The 11,369-nt window shown below is 40.6% G+C and overlaps 1 protein-coding gene across 5 annotated transcripts in view; it reads left to right on the top strand.

The window, feature by feature from the left end:
* Nucleotides 1-269: 269 nt before the first annotated feature.
* The window catches only part of LOC146678114 (protein NLRC3-like), a 29,116-nt gene continuing 18,016 nt past the window's right edge, over nt 270-11,369 (top strand). For 2 of the 5 annotated variants that reach the window (XR_014911781.1, XM_085407215.1), the window contains exons 1-4: nt 272-632; nt 782-870; nt 7,697-7,806; nt 9,513-11,250. Coding sequence is in view for 4 of the 5 variants with exons in the window: in XM_085407215.1 (XP_085263341.1) it covers nt 818-870; nt 7,697-7,806; nt 9,513-11,250 (1,901 nt within the window). In the remaining variant the exon portion in view is untranslated. Of the gene's footprint in view, nt 700-781; nt 871-7,696; nt 7,807-9,512; nt 11,251-11,369 lie in introns of all 5 variants that reach the window. The other 3 variants (XM_085406973.1, XM_085407127.1, XM_085407057.1) reach the window with 3 other exon arrangements.

Below are 11,369 nucleotides of genomic sequence, written 5' to 3'. Positions count from 1 at the left end.
CTTAGGTGACTGGAAGGATTGTGGAAGCAATTTCTGACAGTAAAGGACTTGTACGTCAGGTTCGTGTTAAAACAAAGACTGGTTGTTTGGACAGGCCGATGACTAAAGTGTGTCTTCTACAGGAAGCAGAAGAGTCATGAAGATTGACTTTTTCAAATGTCTCTTTGTATTAATGTGTATTTGTTTATTTTGAATTGAAATTGTATTTTTGAATGATCATGTTTCTCAATATGTCTCCTACATGGTAAGTATGATGTAATTATTGCTCTAAAATAATTAGGGGCCGGTATGTAGGAGCCATATGAGTTGTTCCTTTTTGACTAAGTGGGTTGGTTTAAATGGACTCACTGTATTGGTGCACGGGTGTGGGGCGTGTCTCATGGGTGTGGTAGATGATAAATGTGGTTGCACTCACCTGTTCACGGCACCTGATGTTGATGAGCAGAAAGGTAGGGTGAGCATGAGGCAAAACTTTCTGTTGAGCGCAGCTTGAGCGCAGCTTGAATGATTTGGATGTATTTTGACTGGAACTTGATGGTTTATGTATATTTATGTATAACTGCAATGGTAGTTTACTGAGGGGAGGACTGGTGGCTCGCAGCTGTTGACTTGCATTGGCCCAGGACCATGAGGTTGTTTGATTTGTGTTGATGAAGGCCTGCCTCCTTCTCCTCACAGTCACTTTTTACGAGACCATGAGTGTGTTTCATTTTTTGTTCTGTCAGTCTTGGATGTGACTCCTGAAAAGAGATTCACCATGATTCTGGTTCTCCTTTCACAGTCAGTACTGCTGGTTTCTCTCTCAGACTGACTGAAGATGAGTGATCTGGAGTCTCCAGGATCCAGCAGTCTGTCTGTGACCGACACAAAGTAAGATACTGTCTCTAATGTACACGAAGGAAATAGAGAACATAGGTAAACTCAGTATATAGAAACAATTACAAGTTTAAAAGGACAAGTAAGATTGAGTGGGAGAGGACTGGTTTAACAGGAAGAAGAGAAAATTCCACAGTATCCGTGCAAAAGGTTTCACTTTGAAATCTTTAAAAGAATGTGGACAAACAGGTGGACTTGGTGTCAGTGGAGTTTACTCCTGGAAGTTTGAGATTATGATGATTATTACTTCAAAAACACCTGTACAGACGTTTATCAGCAGGGCTGGACTGGGACAAAAAATCGGCCCGGGCATTTTGACTAGAGACCGGCCCACCAAAAATGTGACGTCATTCAGGGGTAAAACCGCAAAGGATTCTGGGAACTTGTGGCAAGAGGTACTAGCACATGCAGGCTTTCAATTGAACTCAGTTACACAGCGATAAAAAGAAACACAAAAAATGGCAAGAAGCTGTAACTGCAATAGCCGGTGTTGTGCCAAAAAGTGATTGCTCATATTTAAATTGCTATAAGAAACTTGTTGGGCTATAATATGTGAAACATAGGTCAAATGCATCCCTCATGGATGACATAAAGTCATCTCTCCATCTCTCTCTCCTGCTCTTTTATTTCTCTCTCTTGCTCCATCTCTCTCTGCTGCTCTTCTGTCTCCTCTGTCACAGACTTCTCCACTTTTGATGATAGATCAGCCTGGTGCAACATGTAAGGATTGGCACAATTTGTTAAGATTTTGAGGAGTTTGAGAAACTAACCTTAAGCATAAAATAAAATTTACTATCAGTGACTTCATAGCACCCGCCCAGCAGTATATAAACTCCGTCATGCTAGCTAGGCAGTACCAGTGACTGTAAAAAGTCAGCACAACGAAAACAAACTACAACTAAACCTGGTTTATATCTGACACAGATAGACAGCAGGGCCCTATTTCAAGAAGCCGGTTTAGAGCAAAATCTGAGTAAGTATACCCTGAGTTAACGAAAACTCTGGGTTTTCGGTTTCACAAAGCGAGTTTAGATTAATTCTGAGCGAGTTACTATGACAACACACTCCGTGAAGCTAACCTGCCCCCTAGCAGGTTTACTTCAACTAACCCTAACTTTCTCCGCCTCTTTGTCGGAAACCTGACTGTAGGAAGTGTCAGACATGGCGTGTCCCTTCCTTGAAGAGCCAGTAGATGTTGAAGCCCAAATTCTCCGCAGAGCTCTCCGCCGGGAGAGAGTGATTAGAGCGCGTTTGGACATTTTATCATTTCCTGATGATTTTCTGTGTGAACGTTACCGTTTTTCAGCACAATCTATAATTGATTTGAATAACATCCTCAGGCCTAATATTGCTCATGTGACACATCGCGGACATCCTCTCAGTTCTGTACATTTTATTTGTATTGCACTTCGGTTTTTTGCAAACGGGAGCTTTCTGTATAATATTGGTGACGCTGAGCACGTTTCCAAGGCTACCGTCTGTCGGGCAGTCAGGAATGTTACAGTTGCACTGAAACGTCTCCTGTACTCGTCTGTGGTGTTCCCCGGTCATAGACCCACAAGATTTATCAAAGAGGGATTCCACAAAATTGCAGGTATCAGGATGAACGAAACTTAATTCATGATGTGGTGATATTTGAACTACTACTTAAATTTTACATTTATTCTCACGGTTCCCAGGCGTGATTGGTTGTACAGATGGCACTCACATTCCAATCATTGCTCCTTCAGTAAATGAAGGAGACTATGTGAACTGAACAGGAAGTCTTTCCACAGCATTAATGTGCAGGTACATAGTTCCCTGTAGCATTTCAAACTAACAAATTATTTCATTATAGTAATGGATGCTAATTTGTGTTCTCTGCACTGTGAAGATCATATGTGATGCTGCCAACATTATCACAAATGTGGAAGCCAACTGCTCAGCCTCTGTGAGTGGTGGTGGTGGAGGACCTCCACCTGTTTTTCAGGCCTCTGCTTTTTTTCTGTTGGTTATAACGGGTCACATTTGAGCATACAGAGTAAGCAAATATGTACTTGTAATGTGCTCAGATAATTTCAATAAGTGCTTACAGAGGGGAAATTAATGTAGCCTCTAACTGCAATTGATTTATATAGGACAAACAGACCAAGCACTATGGCTCATAATACAATTACACCTTACCTGTTTGGACTATATTTTTATATTTCATTTTTACTTGCTGCCAGGAACGTTTGGGGCCTGTTGGGTTGCACCTGCGCTCACATCACATCACAAAATCAAATGTATGAAATAAAAAATAAAATAAAATATAATAAAATAACGTGTTACATGGGTGGAAATCCCTAGATCAATGTTTAAATTAACACTCATGCATTGACTCTGTCGGCCATGTTTTGCCATGCATGCTCCCTTTCTTTTGCAGCTGAGGCTGTGTTACTTTTTTTCCGCAAAATTTGCATGTTATCGCCCACCCCCGTGACATCACGCTCCAAAGCCCTATACTGCCATCAGAATTTCGGCCTCAAGCGCTGTAAAATACATTGACCGCGCCTTCTTTCCCTCCGTCTCCATGGTGACTCGCTTAATCTGTGCTCCACTAATCAGGGCTTTATGTATCCTCGTGCGCGCGCTTAACTTGGGGTTAAAGCAACTCCGCGTTGATTGAACTAATTGTTATCAGCCTTTCTGAAACCGAATATTCCGAGGTGGACAGTTCGGGGTTACTCAACCCTGAGTATCGTTTTTCACTCTGAGTTTTCTAAACCGGCTTCCTGAAATAGGGCCCAGGTCATAACTTCTTACATGAAGTTCAGTTCCTCTGCCACTATGACCGGTGGACGCCTCGGGTCTCTCCTCCTCTTGCCTCCCCTTTCCCTTATCCACCTGCTGGCCTCTTGGTGATGTTGCTAAATCTGTGGAAGCTATGCCATAGCTACCGCCAAACAATTCAGTTATTTTTACACATTTGGCAGCGTCTGCCTGAAGGGCTTGTTTCTTTTTGGCCCTAATTTTTTCTGCACCTCCTTTCCTTTTTTTGTTCTCCATTTTCTTTAGTTCGTCTATAAGATTGCTAAACAAGGGCGAGGGTGTATCCGACCTCCTCGGCTGTAATTGGTCCAGCCCAGAGTCGATCATGACCAATTGGCCAATCCAACACCTTTCATTATTTATACCCTTCCAAAAAATAATCGATCGGCCCATAAAAACAAAAAATCGCCAGCGGCCCACCGGGAAAATGCCCGGTATGCCCGATGGCCAGTCCAGCTATGTTTATCAGTCATTCCATACCAGTGGAGTGCCCAGTAACACTTTGAGGTGACTGGAGCTTTATATATAAAATGAATACAGTCAAAAGCTTGGCATAATATAGTCATACATTTTCACCTGAATACATCTGCCCTGTGCAAATCCGTTTCGAAGGCCTTTGCAGCTAATAATGGTCAATATTTTTAATTTAAAGAATACAGAAAAACAGCTGGTTCTTTTTCAGGGTTTCATAGCTTTTTAGTGTAGAATGCCAAGCTTTAATATTATAGAGATTTGCAAGTATCTACAAAGCATGATATGATGTGAAGTTCAACATCTGGGACATGTGTCCCGCTATGCATTGCAGAAAATGACTCAATCTCTTAGTACAGCAAACAAACAATGCAGGAGGGCGGGAAAATAATGGTCTCCTCTGCCGTGGCATCAGAAGTTGAGAATTGACGGGACAAAGTGTTGGGTTTCTCGTTTTGGGTTGCCGGGTCTATAGATCATAACACAGTTGAACCAAGCAAAGGAGAGGGCCCACCTGGCTTGTCTTGAGTGGCTGCTGTGAGATATGCAAGATGCTTGTGGTCAGTCAAACGATGAACAATGAGCAGGTGTTGTGCTCCCTCCCGCCAGCTAGCAGTTCCACTTCTCCCACGTCATAGTTTTGCTCAGTTCAAGAAAGCCAGCAGAAGGAAAAAAGCTGCATTTTCCCTTCCTTGTTCTGGAACAAGATGAACTCCATCAACGATAAATTGTTGGTTGTACATTTGTACAATGACTGAAACCAGCCCACTGGCTGTGATGTCATGTCCTTGATCATTAATATTCAAATCGTCATGACCATTGATCAACAATCATTGATCAAAGACCATTGATCGTGGAATAATCTTTCACACTGCACCTAACGTGACAAACTGAAAGCAGTCATTGGGTGGGAAACCTTGAGAAAAACACTTTTGACCTTAGAGAAGAGCTCTGCATAGAAAAGGATCAGGTTTGAACTTAGTTTGTGCAGCTGTACCTTTAACTAAGGCAAGTTCCTGCATCAACTTGTCCTGTTGTCTTTGTGTGGATGCTTTAAGCATCCACACTATTGAGTTCCTCTTGGGACTTCTGTACACTTTTTGGCACTTAACTACTTCCACAATTTTCAGCCGATTTTCACCGTTCAAATTTTAAACTATTCTGCTATTTCTGCTCATGATGGCTATGTCTTTTGGTATTTTTCACTATTATACTTTTTAAAATATTAAGCTTAATTTGTCCCATTGAAATGAATGGGAAACTTCTGCAATTCTGCTAAAATTTGCTTGTTTTTGAAACTTAACTACTTCCTCATATTTTCACGTAGAACAACCATTCAAACTTTAAAATGTTCTCAAATTATTGGGCTATTCAGGTATAAATCATCTTTTTCAAATCTTTTACCGTTTTACTTTTATGCCTCTTAAAGTTTTCAGTTGCAAAATTGTGATTTTTCACAAAATACATGCGTTGTTATGGTTGCTATGCACTTGGCTTCCAGTGTGCCACTGAAGGTTTTGCAGTCTTCTCTTCATGTCCGAACAACTTCTTGCTACTTGCTCAATTTTCACTCAACTTCCACAAATTATACATCAAAACGTAGGTATTTTTGCTGGTTTTCCGAAAATGTCACTATCATTGTTGTGGGATTTATAGAATTTTGGCAAATCTCCTCAGACCAACACAAAGTCGCAAAACTCTCCATAGAAAGTCAATGGAGAGCTTGTTCAAAATCACCGCTTGATTTCTGTAATGAGAGGCATATTCGAATCGTCATATCTCCTTAACGAAGCAAAGTTAAGACATAAGGCTTGTCCCAGTATATCTTCAGACACTCCTGACGCTCACAATTCAAGAATTATTTTCTCACCTATTACCGTTCTGAAATGAGTTAGACTTGTTTGAGGGTAGGAAATTCGTCCTTCGCTCAGATTTCTTCAGATTTCAAACTCTGGAAATGAACCACTTTTTTCTCTCGTCATATCTTTTTAATGGATTTCCACAGAGACCTGAAAATTTCCATGATTGTTCACCAAAGCCCTGCTGTCTCTTACGGTGAAAGAATGATATTGATACTCCAAATAGATTTAGAGTTAGAAAGCGTTGTTTGAGGGCATGTCAAGGCAGTTTTTGCTTTGCTCTACTCAGTTATGGTGCATTAGAAGTCAAATATCTTTAATAATTCATATTTTAATGATAAATTGTCAACACTTTAAGATTCCCCCATCTCTTCTGAACAAAACGGTGTAAGAATGACCGTTCTAGCCCCTACGGTTAGGAAACAATGGTCATTTGTTTGAGGGGAGTCCTCACTATGAGAAATAGACTGCAATAATCCTGTGTCTCTCTGTGCACCTGTTTTGGCGGGAAAAAGTACACAGCCTCTGTGGATTCAAATTTAGCAGCTCCCAGGCTGCTTGACTGAAAACATGCTTCTCTCTCCGTGTGTGTGTGCATGAGAGAGAGAGAGAGAGAGAGAGAGAGAGAGAGAGAGAGACCCTCTTTAGGGCAGCATCTCATTGTTGGAAAAAAATATAATATATTCAGACTGGTTGACTGGCATAGACCCTCCGTGTGTCTCTCTCCCTCTGTGCATTTGTGTATACATATTTGATTTTGTGTGTATCTGTTGGCTGTTCCTTCTTGTTTTTTAAATTTATTTTTATTACTTTATTTTTTTTTCACAGGTGAACAACAATTAGTTTTGAGGGAACTTAACCATGTTCAGTTTTTTTTTCAGCTTGTCATCTTACTTTTCCAGTATTTTCACTTAAGTTATAACTATTCTGCTCAATCATAGTATTTGTTCTAAATCATTGTTATTATGCTATGTTGTAGTATTTCTGCTAAATCATACTATTTCTACTATATTATATTTTTCTTTCTAAATATAGCATTTCTGCTATATAACTGTATTTCTGCTATGTTATAATATTTGTGCTAAACCAGAGTATTTGTGCTGAAACATAGTATTTCTGCCAAATTATAGTATTTGTGCTAAAACATAGTATTAATTTAAAATTACAATATTCATAGTTCATCACAGTGTCTCTGGTAAATCACAGTATTTCTGCTCTGTTGTACTATTTTTCTAAATCATAGTGTTTCTGTAATGCTTAAGTATTTTTGGCTAAATATATTCTTTCTGTTATCTTATACTATTTCTCCTAAATTCTTGTATTTTTGAGAAGTTATCATGTTTCTGGTAAGTTACAATATTTCTGCTAAGTTCTGCTATGCTATTGTATTTCTGCCAAGTATTATGTTTCCTCTAAGATATTGCAGTTCTGCTAAGTTATTCCATTTTAGCAAAGTTCCTTTGCTTCTGCAAAGTTTTTACAATTTCTGCAACTTTTCAGCTTTTTCAGTTAGTTTTTGCAGACAGCTTCAGCTTTAAAGCATCCACACTGCATTTTCGCAGGAAATGCAAATTTTTCTAGTTTTGAACTGTGCTTCACTATTCACTACAGATGAATGCACTGTAAACACCTGCGTGTGAGTCACTTTGGTCACTTTGACAGTTGTACTGGTAATAATAATTTTCCCTTTGTGTCCTCAGAGAGAACAGTGATGTTGGTGTGGAGGAGGAGGAGCAGTTGTCCTGCTGTGCTTTGGGTCAAGATGTCTCAGAGGATTCAGTCGCTACCAGTTGTGGCGTCTCTGTCCAAAGTAAGAGTCGGTATCCGTGTGCTGATGAACACATTTTTGAAAACTTGACTTCTTGTTTTGTAGGTGCATGAAAAAGATTTCATTCGATTTTTTATGGTATAGGTTTTTTTCCTGTTTTACTTTGAATGTTGTTTCCTTTCATGTCTCACGTTAGTTTTACTTCCTGTCTTAATTATTTTTCACCTGGTTTGCTAAAGTTCAGCTGTCATGTTCCCCACCTGCTCACAATATCAGGCAATCCTCAATATATACTACTCAAAACAATCAGAGGAACACACTGAAAACATAATGGCTCTCGCGCGGAGAAAAACATGCTGGAGATCAATACTGATGCAAACTGGGTGATGTGTTGGAAACGAAAGGATTCAATTGTTTGTTGGAAATAAATGATCAAAATACTGGATACTGGCTGAATCCAAATACAAACAGAAAATCAGAGTGAAAAACGCTGCAGCAGGCTTTTCCATTTGGCTCTGATTTCATAGCAGCAGCTGAAAATGAATAGTTTGTATGGCTGCGTGTGCTGCTGGGCCAAAAGTTTAGCTGGTCATTTGTAGATTTTTAGATGAAATAAAAAAAAAACACCCAACAAAAGATCATCTAAAGAAGAGCAGAGTTCATGTACACACTTTATTAAGCAGCTACTGTACAACAAGAACAGAATCATGTAAATGGCCAAACAACAGCAACAGTAATCCCAGGGTGTAGCACAGCAGGCAAAGAGACGCAGTAGCACAGAGAGAGTAAAGGATCACATGGAGAACAAATGGAGCGCGCTCACGAGCCCTCTCTTCGTACAGAGCCAGAAACTTCTGACCCACAGAGCTCACTAAGACGACAATAACTCGTTTTTCCCACACAGATTACATATAACATCACACTGAATGAAATTACATGTAGCAGATTACATGAACTATATAAGATGAGGATTCGCGTATTAAGCATATTCAGAACTATTTCCTTCCATTATTTTCTTGGGTTAACAGTTTTTGTTGCTTTTCTGCTATCGCTTAAATTTTATTCATATAGCACCAAGTCACAACAGCCACCTTAAGGCACTTTATAGTGTTAGGTAAAGCCTCAGTAATAAAGCCTCAGACAACTCCCTACGAGCAACGACTTGGAGACATTAAGAAAGAAGAACTCTCTCTTTGTACAGTCGAAAACTGAGACGGAACCAGGTTCAGTGACGGGCCGCCATCCACCACGACTGGTTGGAATGAGGGGAGGAGGGCAGGATAAAACCTGCAGGCTGAGAGCAAAGTGCTCCATCTATCTGATATGATACTGTGAGGCCTCTCAGATAAGATGGGGCTGTTTTATTATGGCCCTTTTTATGTGAGAAGCATTTTGAATTCAGCTCTGGATTTAACAAGAAGCCAATGATGTGAAGCCAGTATGAGGGGGATTTTCCCTCCTCTTAAAATGTCTCATTAGGAACATTTTTAACAGTTGCTTCTTGTCTCTGCTGTGACAAAAAAAAGGTTCTGATTATGAATCAAAATGTTTTAAATAAGTCACACACTGGTTATAACTTAATGCTGAAAATGTCATGTTACACGATTTACTATTTTCTGAAGCTTATTTACAATTTACAATGCTTAACACCATTCCCATCCCTCCCGTCGAAAGATAAAAGTCTGTTTTTCATGCAGTTTCACACACTAAAGACATTTCATTCTTTTTGGTTTCTTGTTGTCAATCAGCAGATGCGAGTCTGGAAGACGTTTTAGAAGAATATAAGACCAGTCTGAGGAGGAGGTTTGAAAGTGTGACTGAAGAAACTGATAATACAGGAAGTGGAACCCTCCCGAACAGGATCTACACTGAGCTCTACATCACAGAGGGACAGAATGAAGACGTTCATAACCAACATGAGGTGATGCAGCTGGAGGCAGCTTCCAAGATGGAGGCTCTTGATGACATTACAGTCAGGTGTCACGACACCTTTAAAGCCTTACCTGACCAACAGAGACCCATCAGAGTGGTTCTGACCAACGGCGTCGCTGGTATTGGAAAAACCTTCTCAGTGCAGAAGTTCACTCTGGACTGGGCAGAGGGCTTGGAGAACCAACATGTCAGTGTGGTGGTTCTGCTTTCATTCAGGGAGCTGAACCTGATCAGAGATGAGCAGTACAGTCTTCTGGAGCTGCTCCATGTTTTCCATCCAACATTACAGAAGGTCACAGCAGAGAAGCTGGCTGTCTCTCAGCTTTTGTTCATCTTTGACGGCCTGGATGAAAGCAGACTGTCATTGGATTTCACCAACAGGAAGCTTGTGTCTGATGTCACACAGAAGTCATCAGTCAGCCAGCTGCTGACAAACCTCATCGAGGGGAATCTGCTTCCCTCGGCTCTCGTCTGGATAACTTCCCGACCTGCAGCAGCCAATCAGATCCCTCCTAGACGTGTTGACAGGGTAACAGAAGTACGAGGCTTCACTGATGCCCAGAAGGAGGAGTACTTCAGGAGGAGATTCAGTGATGAAGAGCTGTCCAGAATCATCTCCCACATGAAGACATCCAGGAGCCTCCACATCATGTGTAGAATCCCAGTCTTCTGCTGGATCACTGCTACAGTTCTGGAGCACATGTTGACTACAGAGCAGAGAGGAGAGCTGCCCAAGACCCTGACTGACATGTACTCACACTTCTTGTTGGTTCAGATGAAGAAGGGGAACAAACATGTGGGGGGACATGAAACAAGTGAGATGGCTGAAAGGAAATTTCTTCAGAATCTGGGGAGGCTGGCATTTAAACATCTGGAAAAAGGAAACACCTTCTTCTACCAAGAAGACCTAGATCAGTGTGGTCTGGATGCTACAGAGGCCTTGTTGCACACAGAAGTTTATACGGAGATCTTTCAAAGAGAGCAAGGTATCTTACAGAAACCAGTCTACTGCTTTATTCATCAGAGTATTCAGGAGTTTCTGGCTGCAGTCTACATTTTCTACTCTTACAACAACAGGAATACAGAAAGAACAGGAAGACTGGATGATTGCAACTCATCTCTAGATGTCTTTCTAAGTAAATTAATGAAAAAGTTACTCCAAAGTAAAAATACCCACCTGGAAAAGTTTGTTCGCTTCCTTCATGGCCTCACTCTGGAGTCCAACCAGAGACTCTTAGGAGATCTGCTTGGTCAGACCGAGAACGGTCCAGAAATTATTCAGAGAGTCATCCATAATCTGAAAGAGATAAACCTATTTGGACAGCCTCCTGCCAGAAGCATCAACATCTTCCACTGTCTGATGGAGATGAAGGACTTCTCAATATTTCAGCAAATCCACAAGGAGCAACTTTCTTTGATGAACTGTTCAGATCTGACCTACATGTTGCAGATGTCCGATAATGTTCTAGAAGAGTTAGACTTGAAGAAATATAACACAACAGAGATTGGTCGGCAGAGTCTGATTCCAGCTGTGAGGAACTGCAAAAATGCTCGGTGAGTACGGATTTGATTAAAAAAAAATTATAAATCTTTGTAGATTAATAGTTTAATTTTTCAGACATTCTCAGTATAATGTAATATAATGTTTGGGATCACAAGCATCAACCCTCCCA

Source organism: Rhamphochromis longiceps, linkage group LG1 (assembly GCF_057381845.1).
Source record: "Rhamphochromis longiceps isolate RC_006_pf linkage group LG1, R_longiceps_female_GT1.1, whole genome shotgun sequence".
Taxonomy (NCBI): Eukaryota; Metazoa; Chordata; class Actinopteri; order Cichliformes; family Cichlidae; genus Rhamphochromis; species Rhamphochromis longiceps.
This window is presented reverse-complemented; position numbering and strand designations above follow the sequence as displayed.